The following is a 19,647-nucleotide window of genomic DNA, read 5'->3' on the forward strand; positions in this document are numbered from 1 at the left end:
AAAAAAGTATTTACAGGTAAGTGATTAGAGGCGGAAAATAAGAAGACATTGAAATCAGAGCCAGTTTATGTGCTGAGGAGCTGAAAGAGCCCCAGAACAATTCTTACAGGATACTGTGAACTATGTGAACATCAGTGCTGCAATTTTGTTATGAACCAATGGTAATGCACATCGTGGTAGAGTTACAGTGGCACCAGGGCCCTTTTGCAGCCCCCACAGCATCAGAGCTCAACAAACACACTGCATGCTTCTGCATGGGCCTTGCAGCTACATCTTCAGCAGCATCTTTCTGCGCCCCCAAAACAAGACTATCATTTCTGTCTGGCACATGGGCCTGTTCATCATGAGCAGCATGCCTTGCCAGCCAGCTGCCGCTTTTATTAACCAGCTCATTGAAATGTGATTTAACAAATAGTGGTTATTGTTTTCTAGTACACTAACAGCCAACTTATTAGTAGGATACCTTATTCGGTCTGTATTATATTGTACCATTTCATTGTTTCTTTTCCAGTAAATCCGAGGAGTTGGGATGGCAGAGATCTGGCATTCGAGTCTGGCTGTATCTCCTTCAAAAACCTTTTTGCTTTGTGGCTTGTAGATGAAAGTTGGAGGCGTGTGATGTTCTTTTGCTAAATTAAAGAGGAAAGATAAGAAGAAGTTACTGTAAGTATTATACAATTATTATCAAGCTTTAAGATTTTAGAATACTAAATTCAGAAGGACACTTTTCCTCCAGCATCTCTTAACCTACAGGCAATTCCCATGTGCATAAGGGAGTAGTAGACACAACCTATTGTAGGAGGAGAGTCAATCTACCTTCTGCTGTCAGCGCCAGAAGATGAGTAAATCCCAAATTCTAGAGATTCTATTATGTTAAACAATGCCCCAGTACAAGTGCTCTGAAGAAATATTTCATCCCAATGCAATGTGTTAAAATAATTTCAGAAAAGGTAGACTTCTTGTTATTGTTTGTTTGAGCCAGAATGTCTGGAGATTTGTGCTTCCTAGTTGTTGTAATGCCACATACAAATAGAGGAAGGCACTAGAATACGAAGATTTTCAGAATCTGGGCAAGTAGTTATCAGTACTCTCTGTCTTACCAATTACTTCCACTTTTACTGCAAAGGATGATTCTCCCGCACGATTGACAGCCACACATTCATATGTTCCTGCATCAGATGATTTGACTGCTTCAAAAATAAATGAATGGAATCCCTTCTCTGACACTATCATTTTATGAAACTGATCTTGATGAACCATCCTTCCATTCTGATACCACATCACATCTGGGGTTGGCAGCCCACTAACCTGTGAAGGAGAGGAAAGCAGCAGAGAGTTGAACAGCATAGAAGTTAAGCAGTTTGTAGCAAAATAGCTAAAGGTCATGTTGAAGTCTGGCAAGGGAGTGGAAGTTGTTGTGGATGTAATTAAGGAAGAACAAGCCAATTCACAATCAGATCAGCAGACAATATTTGCAGTAAGGTTACATACGTGCAAGCCTAGGTTTGTTTTTACTCTGGGGTTGGTACAGTTGCCATGCAGTCTCAGCCCAGTCTGCTGTTCTGTTTATCTGTAATTAGTGCATTTTCTTGCCAGATTATCTGCTTCAGCAAGAGAATATTTAGAGCCTTAGGGAGGACTCATTAAAGGCAGGCAGTCCTACACAGGTCTTGCTGATCACGTTTTCATGCCACTGAGTTCAATGGGAGTTCCAGTGCAGAGCACAGTTGCCTCTCTAAGTGGTTTCTTGGAGCAGGGCTTTAAAATTTGGTCTTTGCAATGAGCTGTAACAGGTTTTGTGTAGTGGTCCACGTTTACCATTATTTAGCTCTAACCATACTCTTATGAAACTAATCCCCCTTACATAATCTAAGGGAAAATGTAGAAACATTTACCCATCTTCTGCCTAGGGAGACCCTGGGAAATCTGCTGTTAGTGCTCTGGCTTATTGAGCCACAAAGGCACTGCAGCTCAGAGACCTCTCTGCTCATGCTACATACGCCACACAGCTAAGGAGAGTGAAAGTGAAAGGCTGGTATTACTTTGAAGTCAAGCCTGCAGAATCGTCCCTCCTCAATAATTACATCTTCTGGCACTTGTGTAAATCGTGGTTGGAAAAACTTTTCCTGGATTGAGTCATGTCCACGTTCATCTCCTCTGGAGGATGGTCTGCTCCTAAGAGGAAGACAGTAATGGTTATTCATGTAAATGTACCATAGCACAGATCACTTTGAAGCACCGAGTCCCTCAAGAGGCTTAGGAATGCAGCAGTACAGACCAAGCTTATTTTTCAGCTGTAATAAGGCACAGGTTTTGATCAATGACTTATCTTGCTCAAGTTACTCAATTCAACATAGAAACGTGAAGTCTTTAAACTTTAGTGCTATGCTTAGAATTGGATAGAATAGACTGGATTAAGACCACGGGCATCAGCCATCATCCACAAATGGCTGTGTTTTAGTTGAAAGAAATGAAAATTTAGTAATTACTACTTTAGAAAAAGTACTTTAGAAACAGAAAAAGAAAAGCAATGCTAGCATTGCCTAGAAACATTTGAAATAAGTCACAAAGAGTCACGCAGCACTGGCTTTTATGCATTACCTTACGTGTGTTGTAGGAACCTGCAGCCTGATGTTTTCTGCATTCTGGTGCTCAGAAAGAAGAGAAAAATTCAATTAACTTAAGAGAATATAGGCTGAATAAGAAGCCATTTTAAGCAGACTGACTACTCGAAAAGTTGTTGGGTTAAGATGTAACAAAACTCACAGCAGAAGATAATGTGCCCTTTTTCACTCTAAACCTTTCGCCATGCCAGCAAGTCCTATTAATAGAATGGGACAGCTTCTCATCACTCTGTACAGGTGATAGGTGCTGCAGCTTCGTTTGGCACACTGGGCCTTTGGCAAGCCAATAACTTTTGTTACAGGGGAGACTGGCAGTATCTAAAATGAGAGCTCAGTACGGAGTGTCCTTCCCAATAGCAGGAATAGAAGTGGAATCACTGGCAAGAATTGCATTGTGCCACTTAAATATGGTACCAGTAGCATTGAACACATGCTGAGCTGGAAAATATTTTTCTTTCTAGATCACAGCACCAACTAATCTTGCTGACAACTCCACAATCACATGGTACCTCTACTAAAGTACCCAGACTGATTCCTGCTAGGATCTTGGATGTTTGAAAGATACAAGCAGGGTTTACTACCAGTGACTCATTTTAGCTATGGAATCAGATAGAAATACTGCTTGGAAATTTCTGGAGTGTTTGCCATTACAGGGCTTGGTTCCGCACCCTGTTGTGCTCCATTGCTGTGGAACACTTAAGCTTGGGTTTAGACTTCAAACATGGATGCAAGGTTCAGTTCAGGGGAAGCATCACAAGCTGAAAGGGTCAGCTGGACTTGTGTTCCAAAACCAATTGCTTGTATCTGCTCATTTACAGAGGTACTGTACAGTGGCTGTTTGTCTTGTGAGATGATGCTGTGGTGAGGAAGTTACTGCTGATAGTTCTGATGCTCTATTATATGGACTGACAACATAGTTACATTCCTGAGGAATGAGAGGATGAATGAATCAGTAACTGCAGTATTTAAAAATAAGTCAGAATGATGAGAAAAAAATCTCCCCAGCATAACCCAATTTCTCCTTCTGCTTTTTATGGAGCATTTCATGCACTTTGAACAACCTCAGCTATCCTGCCTTGACTGAATGTTTCATTATTCTCTGGGAAAACAAAACAAAACAAAAAAGAAAAAAAGAGGTCTCTGATACTCATAGTGTTCCCTTCTTGTCAGGGGATTGCTGGGGAGAAATAGCAGTGTGTATTCCTCTTTTAAGTGATTTAAGTATGTCTTGCACTGAGTTTTGCTAACTGCATTTTGAAAGGTGGATGCCAGCCTGCTGGCTGTCTGCATGTCTGCAGCAGGAGGGATATTTTCTTTGGCAGCCCAGTGCCACATCACAGATATTTCCACTAACTTTCATCAGAGAAGTGCTAGAGAGAGCTTTTAGCTGGCCTATTCTAAATAACCAATGAATGATGCAAGTTGCCTGCTAAAATGTTTTTGAACATGCCAGTCATAATAGATTTTTGGCTCTCAGCGTGTGGGCTGCTAAAATAACTGCTTTGTCTTCTCTTAATGATTGCAGGCTTCAGGAAGGGATAAAAACTCACCAGTGCCACCCCAGGGCCCTGACCTCTTGCAGTCAATGTCACTTATTCCAAAGGGTGACAGGTGTAAATCTTGTTGTGCTGGCCAAGTCTGAACTCAGGCTCTTCGAGTGGGTACCTGGATCCCTCACTGTCCTCCCTGCCTGTCACAGTGCTGGGCAGCAGCTGTTATAATTCCTCCCCAGGGAGGTCATTCCTACAGATCAGGCCCAGCAAGGGGAGGTAGAAGTACTGCCAGTATTTAGTGCTTAAACTCCAACCCTCTCCACAATCACCCCCCAAAACCTAAAAGATACAGAGTTATGCTGATAAAAGCTTTCCCCCTTCCCTTTCCAGTGCTGGAACCAAGAAAGCCCTATCTCTTCAAGCACAAGCAGTTCACAGCACAATCAGCAGGAAATTACCCCTCTCGAGACAGGCCCCCATTTACCTGTGCGTTCTGCACGTCTTCACTTTGTGCTTCAAACACAGATGCAGCATTTTCTGGTCCGAGCAGCCTGCGAGCCATCCTTTCTTCATAAGTTAATCGCTTAGAGCAGAGCATGGAGGAATTCTAGTTATAAGCCCATTTACTATTTCAGTTAAATCTTGTGAAGCACAATGATATGCCACCAAGTCAGGGTGTTCTCAATGAAAGCAGTGTCTCAATAGAAACACTACGCCTGTTCCAGTGGGTTTGCAGTCCGCGATGCCTACTGAAGTCATCCTCAATATATACAGCAACAAAATGCATAAAAGATTAAACTGCCTGTTCATCAAAGCCTCCCTAATGCCATCTGTGGCCTTCCACGCCTCCTTTCTCTGCTCTGTGATTATTTATGGGTAACTGATGGCATTATCTCAGAAGCCAGAGTCCCAGGGTATCTTTCTGTTAGCACTGGGAAAACTTTCCAAGTTGCTCAGCTGTGGATTTAATTCAGGAGCTAGAGGCTAGGCGCTAGTGTCCCCTGTTCCCAAAGAGAGAGGAGAGGAACACCAGAGCCCCGACAGCACACAGGCGCTTTATGCCAGCAAAGCAGCCACCTTGTGAAACACTGTGTGCCATTCTGAGAGGAGGCCAGAATGTTTTGGTCATGTAACAGAGTTTCAACAGTATGAATACAGCACATGGGGATGAAAGCAGGTAGAGTTAAATGCAAGGTCTGCCAGTTTGGTTACTTTGGAGGAGATTAAGAATGTTAGTTCTATGAACACCAAGCACCTAGAACTGGGTTTCTCACAATTTTTTCTTGTGCACCCCATGTACAGGACATGTATGCGATTATTCCTTTGTAGATAAGGATTTGGGAAGGCTTGGGGATCTACTCCTTAGAAGAGATAATGATCTGTAAGAGTTTCCCTGAGCTCACTGCTGCATCAGGTGTGGCTGAGGCCATCAGTTGCTTCAGACATTGTTGGAGGACAAAGGGAGGAGGACACAGCAGTGATTGCATAAGCCTTATTTTTAGCCTGGCTTCCTATTGGAAGAAACACTGGCTTGCAATGGCAAACTTTGTTACAGCAGATAGGGTGTTCCTGTTAGGGACATTAACTCATATACATTAACTCATATTTGACCTAATATTTTCTTTTCATTGTTTAGATTATATATGACACAAATCCATTTCCACTGATAATAATGGTATAACTCCTTTCTACTTCAGGGGAAAGAAGACAGAGTCTATAAGCTCTGGGATTTTACTAGTTTGCCTTCAGCCAGAAGCAAGGTTTCTGCACTACAGTCCTGCTGACTCCAACATGCTGCTGAAATGTGCTTCCCTACTGGTAAGCCATTTTTTTTTTTCTTCTCCCAGATTTGGATTTCTTGACCAAGGGGATTGTTTGTTGTCCCTTCACAGTGTAAATAGCTAAGCACTGAGTTTAACACTCTCTAGTAGCTCAGTGACTTCATGATGAAAGGTTGTGTTTTATTTGGTTTGTTATCATTCATCTAAAAGAAATCAAAGAGGTATCACATGTGGTGATACTCTCTTAAATAAGCAGGAGTATTTCTCCAACTTTCTAACAATTTGGGGTAGTTTATTAACCCCAACGTTGGAACTCAAGGTCAGATTGTGTCTCAAGAACTGAGGGGTTCTTCTTGGGTTTCTGCTGTCTGTGGATGTGACATTAAGCAAGATTCTCAGGAGAAAGTTGAAGTTTGTGCCATGGCTCTAAACGTGCCTGTCTCTCCTGTACATGTACCTTATTCCTGATTCTAGCCTAATTAATTTGATCGTACAAATTCATAGATCACTTGAATGGTGTGAGCTGGCCAAGAAGTTGGGATGAGAGGGAAAAGCAACAGCAGCTCTAAGACACCCTTGCTGTGTCAGATGACTTTCAGAAGCCAACGCCTCCCTTACTATAGTCCAAGCAAAAGCAGACACTCATTTACCCCAGTAGCTGCATACGTACATGCTGACAGCTGCTGTCTCTCTTGCTACACCTTCAGGCCAGTTTTCATCAATCCCTAACCACGTGCTGCTGCTCCTCCATTTGTTCCTATGCTTCCTTTTGCTTTCTGATAAGTTTGGAGACTTCAGCCTCTGGGATCCTAGAGCCAGTCTCTGCATCTCTCCTTGCACTAACAAGAACTGCAGCCAAGTGATTGTTTAATTAGCAGATTTCCCTTACCTGGTTGCCATTCTGGAGAAGGTTGTCTTTGCATCGGAGTTTCTTTTCCAAATCCTGGATGAGGGCCTCTTTTGTTCCTCTGATTTCTTGGTCAGATGTCTTCTGCATGGAGTTGATGCTAGCTTGTTTTTTGTACATTGGTTTTGAGTAACTACTCACACAGGAAGAGAAAGCAAAGTTATTCCTGTAGGCTTCCTTGCTTGCGTCACTACAATTTTACAAAATACACACAAAGATGACAATCTGCTACCTAGGAACTGTGGTTCAAATGAACCTGTAAAGCATTTGGGAGATAGAAAGGCCAGGTGGCATAACTGAAGATGAAAAAGGGAAGCAATCGTTGTCTAACCATGTCATTCAGTGCCCTCCCCGCCACTGTCTCAGTAGCTTGCTGTGTATCTCCATTCTGTACTGTTAAATCTTGCAGCAGCTCCCATCCGGCTGGGGTATATGCAGTCAGACTAGCAGCGTTCAAAGGGCACCACTAACTCTGAGCTTGGAGAGCCTGTCCAGGAGCAAAAACTGCACTCCTTTACAATTTCATTTGTTAAAAACAAGGCTTTGGGAGCTGCAAATCCACAGTGGGATTACAAACCAGTTCATTACGTGTGAACAAATAGCTTATTAATTTTTCTGTACTTTGTGGCTGCTGGAAGCATTTGTGTTCAGATGTTCCAGAGCCAACATAACCACAGGAGTCCTTAGAAGCCCAAGCTACAATTCCCACAAAGCCTGACCCTGTAACCCTGTAACTCAAGAGTCAGTCAAGTCTTGGCTATAGTAATAAGTTCGACTTGATTCTGAAGTTTCCTCTAAGAAGAGAGAAGCATCTCTCAAAACAGACTGTGAAGGTCTCCTAGAGGTCACAGTGCTCTGGCAGGACCTAAACCAGTTCATTAAGTGCAGCAGGACCTCTTGCTACAGTTGTCTTCCACAGTTGTTTCTATCCAAAATCCTCTCACTCCTGTTGCTTGGGAGTTTAGTAGAGCAAAACAATTATAACTCTGCTGTGTGTTTCAGTACTACTTGGGCTTAATAGCTCACACAGTTTATAACTTAGTAGCCTTCATAGTCTGCCCAACAGGTTAATAAGTTTCATGTCCCCTTTTGTCCATTTGCAAAATGATTAGGAAAACAATTCCTCAACTCACAAGACATTGCATTTAATTCTTCAGAGCAGCTTACATGAAAGGCATAGTGAGGCAGTAAAGCCCCTTACTATGGAAACAGAAATCCTCCACTGTGTACCAGAACTTATCAGTTGCTCCAGATGCATACCTAACCCACAGACACTCCTGCAGTGCTTTTAAAAACTGCTTCTCAGCATCCCAGCTAGCCTGCTTCATCTTACCTTCCTGCTTCTCTCAGTGCTGTGCTTCAAAAAGACCCAGAAACATTCAGGTTTCCTGAATACAAACTGACACTTAAACCTGAATTCATATCCAAATCAGCAGGAGCCCTCTACACCCTTCACCTTTCTAATATCCTCAGTTGAATGTTTCTTGGATATGCTACACTGACTTTCAGTGGTCCCCAGCTAGTACTGGCAGGAAGACAAGTTGGTGAGAAGGCAAGACCCAGCTCCCTTAGAGATCTGACTGACTGACCTTGGAAGGTATTTGGATTGCAGCCCAAAGGCAAAATGATATAATACATATTCAGGAAAGAATTTAGTCTTTGGTCTTAAGGGGTAAAAATTTAAAGTGGCTGCCTTTCTGCTAGCACATATGATTAATGAAAGAAATATACTGTAGATATTGTAGATGTTCATCATGAGCTGGAACCTGAAAACACTGCTGAGGCTTACAAGGAATCACGGAATGAATTGACCTCTATGATCATCCAATCCAACTATCAACCCATCACCACCATTCTCACTAACCCACGTCCCTCAGTGCGACATCCACGCATTTCTTGGATGCCTCCAGGGATGCTGCCTCCAGCATCTCCCTGTGGGCAGCCTGTTCTAATGCTTGGCTACTCTCTCAGGAAAAAAATTTTCCTAATATCCAGCGTGAGCCTCCTCTGGTACAACTTGAGGCCATTAACTTTTGTCCTGTTGCTACTTACTGGGAGAAGAGACCAAATTTTAAAGTTATGTGGGAACTACTGTTGCCTTCCTCCCTGTTCGTAAGCCCTATATGTCTATCTTCTGTTCTGCATACCATTAATCAAGTGATTTCCCTCAAATCAAAATCAACTGTTCAAACTAAGCCCAAAAACCCGCAGAGCAGCCCATGACTTGACTGCCATGCAGTTTAATCCTTATACCCACAGACACCAAAGGCAAGCATTCAGCCTCCTAACTTGGCTCGTTCTGCTCATGCAAAGCTCTGCTTCACGCATCAGAAGTCAGTGGGAGTTGTCCCATTGGCTTCACCACAGGTTTGGGTTCGGGTCAGTCAGTAGACGGGGGAGGCCAGGCCAGATGAAAGCAAGGGGAGGTTAGAAGCCTGTGTATACTTACTGAGGTTCCATAGGAGGAGTTTGGCTGTTAAAATCAGGCTGCGAGGGTAGCACTGAGCACAGGAATGCTGCGGGGGTTTGGTTAGGCATGGATATAAGGCGTTGCCCAGATGATGAGCTAGCAGGAGACTGCGCAGATGCAGGTGTGACGGGATATGTGGATTCCTTAGGGGCACTACAGGAAGGTGAGGAGAGCGTGATTGAAGAGCTCAGCGATGACGAGGAGGAGAATTTCTGCCCACTAGGGTTACGAGGCTGGATTAGAATGGAGGACTGTTTGATTTGCCTGCTTGACTCTGTAGATGTTGAAGCTCCTGGAGGCTGCTGTTGCCCTTGACACACATTCTTAGACTGGATAAAATGTTTTGGACGTTCGTAGTTAAACATGGTTGGTTGGCACATAGAGGAAACGGATGGGAGATTACGGACACTCATAGGAGAGCTTTCACGGCTGTCCTGGGTTTTGGTTGGTGACAACTGGCTTTGGGTGGGTGGCTGGTAAAAACTAGGTGGCAGGCCACAAAAGCTTTCTTGGCTGGGCTCCTGAATAGAATGGAACCCTGGCCTTGCAGGATAGAGGCTTTCTTGGAGTGGATTTTCCCTTAAGGAAGACAATACAGATAAAATAAATGGTACATCAGAATTTCAATGGCAGAAAAAACTGTGGTTTTGAGCAGTCATTAGCAGTCCAAAGAATACCACGTTCAGGCAGTTGATAGTTAAAGCTTAAGCTTAAAATAAGAAGATTTAGGATTGATTAGAACTATTTATAATCTATACAAACATTTCAGGTTACAATAAGGAGTCACACACTCTATCAGACCCAGCTATGGAGCTCACCACATCTATCTGATATGCAAGAGCCCTTTCAATTCTAAGAGGAAGGACACATTTATTGCAATAACCCATCACCAAATTTACAGACAGCTGGAGATACTATTGCTAAGCAGAGTGATATGCAACGTATCATCTTAATGACAGGTCTCTGGATCCTGCAGCTTCATACCCTGACAAAATATTGTACATACTATTATATGCAGAATTGGTTATTTGTGCTGAGAAATTCCTTACACTGTAGGGAAGCATGAAGCAAGTTCCACTTTCTTTTCTACCTAAAACTAAACTTTGGAAACCAAGCATCCTGATTTCTTCTCTGGGAGCTTTTGAATTCAGACCTTTATGTAACAAATTGAGATGTGGGACTTGGAATACTGAAGACCACACTTCTCTCTTGGAAGCCATTCCCTGAGATTTGCTGTTCTGGCTTATAACTCCTGGAATGGCATAACTGCAGGATGAAGTAGGGCACGCCAAGCTGCTTAGGGTCCTCCATTTATTTTGGAAGCCATTGATATCCAAATGTAGGTATCCTATCAATTCACAGCACGGGAATGTTTCATTTGAGCAAACTGAGTAAGTCTGTGAGGACTGGCAACTAACTTCAGCTCTGAGATAATTAAATACCAATTCCTCCCTCACCAAATAAATGAAAAGTTACTAATAAAAAATGAGAATGTAAATCCACACAGTTACATGTGCTGGAAAAAATTGTAATCTTGCCCCACTGAGATCAGCTGTTTAGCTGCTATATATACACAGTATATTGTATTCCTCTCATTGGAGAGCCCAAAGAGGTGAGAAATTCCTAGGGGAGGGAATCAACTGAAGACATTGCTCTTGTCTGTCTTATAAAGTTTCAAAGCTTTCATTTCCTAAAGGTAATTACAAACACTAGTTGTAAATTAACAATAAGTAAACAGGTTTCATAGTAACAATTCCCTAATTTTCCTCTGGTCGCATTCTTGGAATTTGAAGCCAGCTCAGATTTTTTGAAGCGTATCTAAACTATCTTCTCATTCAAACAAGATTCAACCAGTGCAGAAAACTGGTTGAAGCTTGTTATTATACTGCTTTGACAGTACAGATTCATTCTATTTATGTACAGGCTCTGTTACAGACCTTTACTTTCTTTCCTAGAACACTGCAGTTCTATAAGACCCTGAGCAGCTGCCCCACCACGCACAGATCCACTCCTCGCACCGAGGGGTAAGTTACACTTCCCTTTAATCATTCCACCACGCTCTGGGTGGAAACAGAAAAATCCGAACAGATTTTTACCTTGCAAGATGACAACAAGAAGCAGTAAGAGCCACTTTGCTTTTTTCAATGTTTTTTTTTTCCCCTTCTTTACCTTTCATATTACATTTGACGCTACGGTACCTTAAAGGTACATTTCTACTTCTATCTCAGCATTACCCAGCACATTGTAATTTCCCATGCTAACTCACTAACCAGATTTGCAATTAAAAGCGCTGAAGAAAAAAAAAAAAGCCTTACCTAGAGCCTAGAAGTTGTCACCTGGGCTTTAACCCGTATTTTGGGAAGGGACCGTCATTCACTGACACAGACTGTCATAGTAGCCCTCTGCGTAGCATTATAAGACCAGAGACTTTAATGTGCTGCCAGCAAATGACACTGCTGGACCTGCCTGTCCTCTTGCCTACACCAGTGTCAGAATAAGAGTCTCCAACCCAGCCCTTGCTGAGGGCACTTTATTTATGGGCCAGAACCTCATTTTTTGGCAGGTGCCGGCAGTCAGCAAATCACACTGTGGCAGTGGTGAGACCTGCCCACAGAGTCCCCCCTAAGTCCTGCTTTGTTGAATAGCTGAGTGAAATTCCTTCTTTCTTCATTTACCACAATTATAAGCAGCTAATTGTAGCGATTAAAACTTGGTACTGCTTTCAGGGCTGCGAACACCCTGGAAAAGCCAGCTGTGAGGGCTGGGAAGGAAGCGGTGAGCAGCACAATGCAGCACTGCTCACAGCTGGCAGCGCCCTGTGCTGCACACCATAGCACACAGTAATGCTGCTGGTGGTGGAATAACTACGTGTGTCTGAAGAGTCACTCATAAGCTGAATAATACCAATTAAATGGGCTTGGTGGCAAAGTGTTCTTTGATGATATATTGCTGTTTGGGGCTATTATTATGTATATAAATTTGGATCAGGAGAGCCAGCCAGGCTGCTTTCACCAGATGCTGCTGGCAGATTAGGTGATTTGTGTGCCTTTAATCAAAGGCTGCAGTGCTTAATTGCATCTTAAATTAGCATTATAGCATTTAAGTATCTTAATTATAGTTTAGCAACCGTTGCCTAACATGCATACTATTGTTTAAAAAACCTCTAAGCTGCAGCTGGGCTGTGCAGGCCCAGTCTTGCAAGGATGAGTCCTCCAGTAGAGCCATCTCTGAGTTAACCTGTGGTGATATTTAAGCATCAGCTCACCATTTGTGGACAATATCTACCACCACGTGTTGATTGGGTGCTGATTTCTTTCATTTCCTTCTGGTGAAAGGCAGAGAGGGAAGGAGCATGGCCTGGTTGTTGCTGTTTTAGTTAAAATAGACAAAGTGTGGTTTGTACAGAGATAGCTGATTACTTTAAAAAATAAACAAAGGAGCAGAAGTGTGGCATGAAGGCTTGTTCTGCAGGAAGCTGGGAGCAGCTGAAGGCCAGCTCTGTGTGCAGATGGGCTCTCTGCCTTCCCATGGGCTTCAACGGGGGTGCAGAATGCTGCTTTCTGGACTGAAGTGGGCTGTAAGGTTTCTGTTGGAGGAGATAGCTTTGTACTTAAACGGCTGCACACAACTGGCACGACTTGTGTGAGAGAGAAAGAACAGAAGTGTGTGAGATCCAGAAGGTAGGAAAGAAACTTGAAGGAACTAGAAGCTCAAGTGTTGAAGGTAGAGGGGTAAATCTGACAGCTTATATTGGAGGGCACCTAATAGTGCCTGACCAGCTGCTGAGATGAGGTTTTCTGTACCACTTCAGTTTCCTTTTTATTGCTGGTGACACACTGCATCTGAGCAGGTTCTCCTGGTTCCTCAAATGATGCAGCAACGAATGTATAGGGGAAAAAAAAGGCTAGGAATCTTTTGTTTATTTACTGGGGAATTGTAAAAGCTATCTAAAACACCTGAGGCCTCTTCTTTTGCTTTGATTAAGTGGTTTATATTAACTTAATAATCAGTATGGAGCCTAGCAGGGCTGGTTTTGGTCCCTTTCTTTAAGGCTGTTGGGAAGGATGCTGTAACCTGTAAGTATAAAGGCTCAAAAGGACTAATGGGAGCTGTGCTCCTCTAGAACTGCATTATTTCTGGCTTTTATGGAGTGGCTGTTGCTAAGCAAAAAGTTTGAGAGGTACAAAGATGTCATTCATTTTAGAGTTGTTCCCAGTAGTAGCTTTGTTCTATCATCCTTTGTCAGGAGTTCTTTTTGTCTTGGGTAACAGTTTCAACCACATGCATTACGTGTTAGTTATATGGCTGAATCTGTCTAACAAGGCAGTTATTTTACAGCTAATCATTACAGGTGATGGATTAATTATTATTAACAGCAATGAGCAGTGTTGAGTCCCGTTCACAATGCTGTTTCAGAGCACACTGCAATAAGGCTGTGTGTTTCAGAAATATTTAAATTCTTATTGATGGATGCTTCTAGAAATTCTTGTGGGTTTTTTTTCTCTGTGCCTTGAGGTATATATTCATGCCTTCCAAAATGTGGTTCAGCATTGCTGCCAGCTGCAAGTGCTCTGCAGATTTCTATGCTAGTTAACATCTCCTATAAACAAAATTTGTTGAAGCTATTCCATATCTGATTTTGGTGGTATGTTACATTTCTTGATGCAGAACATCAGGCACACGCAATAAATGCAGCAGTGAGTCCCATCAGAAAGAGCCTGGTTAGGAGTGCTTGTGAGCAGTCTGCAAGGAGGATGAAAAAGTAAGTCCTGTTCTGAGAGGAGGGCCAGCATCTGTCTCCAGCTGCCCCTATTACTCCTAAGAGGCTTTTCAGGGATTTTAGAAAAGCTTTCATTTTTGATTGGTAGACAATTTAGTGTCTGTCTTTCTCAAGCTAACTATCAGGTAAAGCTTACAAGCAGTGCAGCTCTGCATGAGACACTCTGAAGAAAATTCACCTTAATCTCTGGGATTGGACTGGGGTAGTTGAGCATGAATTGACTCAAACCCAGTGCTGTGTTCCTGTACTTGGCTTGTGATATTTGAAAGCAATGATGGTGTACACACAGCTTCATCACAGGCTGCAAGCAACTTGTCTGCAGCTTGGCAGTGCTGCAGTCCCTAAGGTCTGCTGATTACCTTCTTGATTCAGCAGTAGGCTCTTTGTAGGGCCCCAGCTGATGTCACTGAAGAAATTCAGCCTGGGAGGGCCTGGAGCTAAAGTGACAAGTGAGGGATATCTGCAGGTTATTGAAGCAAACTCTGTTTTTACTCATTGATGCAGTAAAAAGTTCCTGCGCTCAGAGAGATCTATACTGAAATACGATCTGTCCCGTAGTGAGTTTGGAGGAGGGTGTTCAGGATTGTTAAGATAACTGGTTTAGTCAAAGTGGCTGAGTACATCCAAAAATAATCTATAGCACAGAGAATGCTTCTGGTCACGGACAGCCGTTCCCACACGGTGTGATGGGGTTGCTGTAGTGCATCGCTGGCGTTTGGCAGGGAGAGGAGGCACACATCGTGACTTCCCCTTTGCTAACAGAATGGAGGAAATTGCTTTATAGCACTGAGCTTGGGACTCTCAGCCCTCACTGTTGGAGCTCTGTGTTGTGCCAATAAGCACCTGGAAAACACCGTGAAAATCTAGGTTGGGGTTGCCAAGATGGTAAATGGGAGCAGGAGGTGATGCCAGTTGTTCAAGGCTACAGAGGAACTTGGTGGTGACAGAGTGGTGACTTGAGATTTCCTGCATGCTATGGTCTTTGCCTTGTGCTCTGTTGTGGAGCCTGAGGCCTTCCAGAGGCTATTGATTTGGGGTCATGCTTTTAAAGTTACAGACAGGCAGTTCTGCAGACAGCATTATTACCTACTCGAGCCTGTAGGTTGTTCTATACTTTGCCAATCAAACCTGTGTTGTTCTGTAGCTAAGCTGATATTGAACGCTCCTGCTGTCATTTAGGGAAACAGTTCAGGCTGCTGTAAGTGCATGTTTGACCTGTTAGGGCATGGGGCACAGGACCTTTGCTATGGTGATGTAAATGTAGGATGTAAAAATAAAGGGATGTGGTTTTCTCTTTGTCTTACCGCAGAGGTGAATTTTGAGGGGAATTCTCATAAACTCCATGAAAATCTTCAGCTTCGCTCTTTGCATTTAGCTGGCCGAAGTTTGTGGCTTCTGCTCGATTGCCCAGCCCCGGTGTGTCTGTGCTGTAGGACGACAGGCTGGGCATGTCTCTGTCCTTGGCTGCAGCTTGGCTGCTCCTGGCAAAGCTGGGTTTCTTCATGGTGACTTGCACAGCTGGCACATGGGCAGCACCCGCAAAGCTATCCAGCTCTTTTGCTCCTAAAAGGAGAATCATCCACAACTCAGGGAGAAAGCAGTGGAGGTTCATCAGTACAGCTTGCTGGAGTGAAATTGGGGTGGGTGTTCTGGTAGATGAGAGCTCAGCCTGCCTGGGCTCTGCTTAAGCCCAAAGCTGTGTTAGCCAAACTGGGGCTGGTGAGCTTTGGTTTACACATGAGGGGTTGTTCTGTTTGGAGATGGCTTTCAACACAAGCCAGACAAGGTGTGTGTTACAGTAATGAAGGTATAGGTACAAGTTGGGCTAAGCTGAGGTTCCTGAAGGGATGAAGTGTAGGAATGAGACTCTTTGGTGACAGAACAGCATTGCCACCCTGTCATCTTTACCCTGATCCGTGAGGAAGAAAGGCAAAAGCAGAAATGCAGAACAACTTGCATTCATCCTTGAGAAACACCCAAGCAAGCTGCATTAGGGCTGTTTCTCTTTGAGTCAATGGAAGCATTTGGGTTTGGATTTTTTTTGGTAAAGGTCTGGGACTGCCTGATGCTGAGCTGCAGCAAATTCTCTCAAGCTCAGTTGCTCAGCTCAGAGGTTCATCTGCTTACCTGGGGAAACTGAGAGGCGTGCGCTGGATGCTGCAGATCCAAATTCATTTTCAGCAACACATTTAAATATTCCAGAATCCTCTGGAAAAGCTTCTGTAATAACCAGGGTGCAGACTTCCTCTGAAAAGACAAATTCAGACATGCTGCTGTACAGTAAAAGCCAAATGTTTATAGGAAGAAATTAGTCCTTGCAAAATGACTGTTAATTAGTGATGGGCTTGGCAGCAGTAAAATGCAAAAAGGTGATGGAAAAGGCATATGAAGAGCACTTCATTGCTGTGGGATAAATCAGGGCCTTTCAGGTGCTTGTGTCAAAACCAGAGCTGTTTGCCTGGCATTGCATAATGTCTTCTGGCTACTCTTTGAACACTGTTGTTTTAAATTGGGTTAGGAGGAAGAAAGCAAGCTTAGGGTACTAGGCTGATGAGCTTTCCAACAAGGAAACGTGCAGCATACTTACCAGGAACTGATGATGAACAAGCCTCTGCTCAAAATAAGAGAGAAAAAAATGGAATGATTAAGAATGCCAGACTGGAAGCAAGTCTTGTTCTTTTTTGTCAGCGTCCCAGTAAAATTACTGTACATCAGACAGGCATAGCAATACCTACTTTTTCGTAGTATTCGGAAGTCTGCAGAATCTATTATCTGATCGTATTCTCTGTACCAGTGTACCTGTAAGGTGGGTGTAGCATGGACACGACATTCAAATACCACTAATTGACCTTTTGTAGCTCTTATATTTTGCAGACCCTGGGGGAGGAAAAACTGGAGTTAGGTGGCTGACCTCAGTATTTCCCTACTGAGATAATTATTAGGGAACAGTGCAACCTTCTATGATTGAGATGATTTCCTCACTCTGGCTTTTTTTTTGTTTTTGGGTTTGGTTTTGTTTTACATACAATATTTGATTTAATATATAATAATATAATATATATATATAATAAATGATTTAATTCTAGATGTGTTTGAAGTGGGTGGTGATTGGGGTTTTCCTTTTTACCTGGAGACCAGTGCTTATTAAAAGGCTTATGTGTGCATTTAGATGAAAATAAAAATGTAGGAAAATAAATACGTATTGCAGTGAACATAACATAATAAGGGAGGTTAAAGTGAGAGGTTTCCACTTCAGCCTTCTTGGTAGGAAATAAATGAGATGAATTCATGTGAATAGTCTGGATCATTTACCAATTAAAATGCTTGTTTGATGGTGCTGCAAATGAAGCATGTTGGCTTTTTTGAGATGTAAGTGAGCCAAAGTTCCACCCTCTTTTCTCGTGGAACAAGGCAACTTGAGATCTAAAGCTAGCAGTTGAAGTTGAGCGCAAGCTGTGCTGTTTGAAGAGCTCTTGTTACCTTTGTAAACACAGGTGTGATTCCATAGGGAGACCCAGTCAGGCTTCCTGAGGGACTCTGCATCTGTATGTAGAGAAGAAAAGCAATTTTTTTTTAAGCTTGAATTTTTGATCTGCAGAAGGTTGTTTGTGTTGCTGGCACTTTATTTGAAAGATTTGAAAGAAGCGTTTTATCTGTTGCTCCTAACAAATACCCCGTGCAGAGTTCTCCATTCAAGTGCTCCATGAGAAAATGTCTCATTGGACTGTTAGCACAAAATCAGTGGAAAGGGAGCTGGTACCTGGTGTTTCTGGTCTTATGTTCTGAGGCAGTTCATTGCCTACATTGTGTAGTCCGTGTACAGATCAATGTTGCTTTCCAGTAGTTGTCCCCTTCTACAGAGATCCCTACCTGGTTTAGTTGATTCCAGGGCATCTCTGGTGTATGTAGTAATTGCAATGTGCAACTGAAGTGCTTGGGTTTGTTTTGCTGTGGTAATGGTCTTTATATAATCTCCGTCTCCTCCAAAATAACCCAAGTTTTTCTGTCTTTCTTTTCCAGCCTGAGTTCAGATGTCAGTCTCTCTCTAAATAGTCTGAATTCACCAGCTCTTGCCCTCAGCTCTAAACTAACTGTCTATTCTGAAGCGAATCTGTGAAGGAGGCTGACAAATGGCTAAGCTGTGTGGCAGCCACTCAGTTATTTGCAGTCTTCTCCCTGCCCCTGTACTCCTGCCATTACTCCTGGCAGTTCTGGCTAGGAAATGTTCCAAGCCAGAAATCACTTTTCCAGGGCTTAGGGTCCATATCTTGTTATTCCTGATGACCTTTGCCACATCATTTGAATACAGCTGTGAGCTGATCCAAAGTACTTCTCAGATACCGTAAATGACAATTTTAAAAACATGTGGACAACTCTGTGAGTGTCAGCAGATAATGGCTGAATTGAAGCAGTGGAACTCTGGTGGACTGAATGGCTACTGGGGATTTCATTGGCTGAGAAACCAATGGTGAGCAAAACACTGGTGGGTTTCTACTTTTTCCTAGAGTATGGGGAAGAATAAACATTGTGAGGTGGAGACAAAGGCTTTCGGAGTCCGAATATACTTCACCCAACAATGTTTGTACTTACTGTGACATTCCCCCGACCCTGCCAGGATGCTGACGTTTGCAAGGAGACTGAGCTTTTGGATTTACACTATAAACCTGGAAAGACAAGAATAAATCAGTGTTTTAGAGCTGTCTTGTTTTCCTTGCAACACTACAGTAGCATTCTTAATATCTGAGAATAGGCTCGGGTCACCTCCAGAGCCTGGGGACATTTAACCAAGGCTGCTGATACTGATGCAAAGTACAGAATTAACCTGTTAACCCTGGCTCCTTAGTTCTACTATGGCTTTTCTGTATTTTAACTTGAGTGCCTAAAGGGATGCAGATAAAAGCATGGTGTAGAGATATGGAGGCACCTCAGCAGACTTGGGATTTAGTACCAATAATGGGTTTATTTGCTATGATCCAAACTGTTTGGATTTAAGATGTGTTCTTTCCCTGCTTTCTGTCAAAACAGATGGTACTGAAGGCTCTTTTGCATTTAGTTGGGGCTGACTGGTGTAGCCATGTAGCAGCTGTGGCCATGTGGGACAGTGGGCTGCTTTAAGGCATTTGAACACGTCACTGTGTGTCTCATTCAAACCTGCAGTGTGTTGCCCTTGGCCCTGGTCCAGCAAAGCAGTTACCCGTGTGTTTAGACCACCCATGGCCTTCATACTTCTGATTGTTGCTCTTAAGTTATCTCCCAAGCAGTTCAAGGATGGCTCCTGTCCAAGGTTGTATCACGCACCCTTCAGCAGGGCAGTGCTATGATGACATCCAGGGACTGCTGGATGATCCTAAACCCTTGGATGTGGGAGAAGAGCAAGGGAAGCCAATGTTATTGAGTTGCCCTGGGTTCCCATCACAAACCAATCCTGGCAGTACTCCACCGTGGATCCCTGTGACACTGCTAGCATTGCCTCCTTGCAGACTGTTAGGTAACAGTCAGTATAGTGCCTGCTTAGGACCTGTAAATGGTCTTTTTCAGGACCTGTAAAATGGGCTTATTTCTTCTTTTCTTTTTTTCTGCTCTTTAAAAAAA

The 19,647-nt window shown here is 43.1% G+C and overlaps 1 protein-coding gene and 1 long non-coding RNA gene across 6 annotated transcripts; one reads left to right on the forward strand and one right to left on the reverse strand.

The window, feature by feature from the left end:
- Positions 1-26: 26 nt before the first annotated feature.
- MYOT (myotilin) lies at positions 27-18,716 on the reverse strand. Of its 5 annotated transcripts, none has more exons than XM_019620455.1 (12): positions 18,646-18,716; positions 17,536-17,598; positions 16,791-16,932; positions 16,643-16,666; positions 16,183-16,302; positions 15,360-15,618; positions 6,788-6,938; positions 4,602-4,700; positions 2,602-2,645; positions 2,043-2,175; positions 1,101-1,308; positions 253-629 (listed from the first exon to the last, which is right to left on the reverse strand). In XM_019620455.1, the coding sequence occupies exons 2-12, from the start codon at positions 17,596-17,598 to the stop codon at positions 268-270; spliced, it is 1,605 nt and encodes a 534-aa protein (XP_019476000.1). In that variant the 5' UTR covers positions 18,646-18,716; the 3' UTR covers positions 253-267. The 5 variants fall into 5 exon arrangements, with proteins under 5 accessions (XP_010717387.1, XP_019476000.1, XP_019475999.1 ...); XM_019620454.1 differs by having other exon boundaries at positions 2,602-2,651; XM_010719085.3 differs by lacking the exon at positions 4,602-4,700 and having other exon boundaries at positions 27-629.
- On the forward strand, positions 578-11,582 carry LOC109370111. Its single transcript, XR_002119933.1, has 3 exons — positions 578-663; positions 5,815-5,935; positions 11,231-11,582. It is a non-coding gene; the product is annotated as an uncharacterized LOC109370111 (long non-coding RNA).
- Positions 18,717-19,647: the final 931 nt, after the last annotated feature.

Source organism: Meleagris gallopavo, chromosome 15 (assembly GCF_000146605.3).
Source record: "Meleagris gallopavo isolate NT-WF06-2002-E0010 breed Aviagen turkey brand Nicholas breeding stock chromosome 15, Turkey_5.1, whole genome shotgun sequence".
NCBI classification, from domain to species: domain Eukaryota; kingdom Metazoa; phylum Chordata; class Aves; order Galliformes; family Phasianidae; genus Meleagris; species Meleagris gallopavo.

What these genes read in the sequence shown, in the direction of transcription:
- MYOT (XM_019620454.1), bottom strand. Translation starts at nt 17,598, where the DNA reads ATGCAGAGTCCCTCAGGAAGCCTGACTGGGTCTCCCTATGGAATCACA. An exon ending in TTGTTCATCATCAGTTCCTG is followed by an intron (nt 16,303 to 16,642) that starts GTAAGTATGCTG and finishes TTGTCTTTTCAG; the next exon opens with AGGAAGTCTGCACCCTGGTT. An exon ending in GTTCCTACAACACACGTAAG is followed by an intron (nt 2,176 to 2,601) that starts GTAATGCATAAA and finishes TCTTCCTCTTAG; the next exon opens with GAGCAGACCATCCTCCAGAG.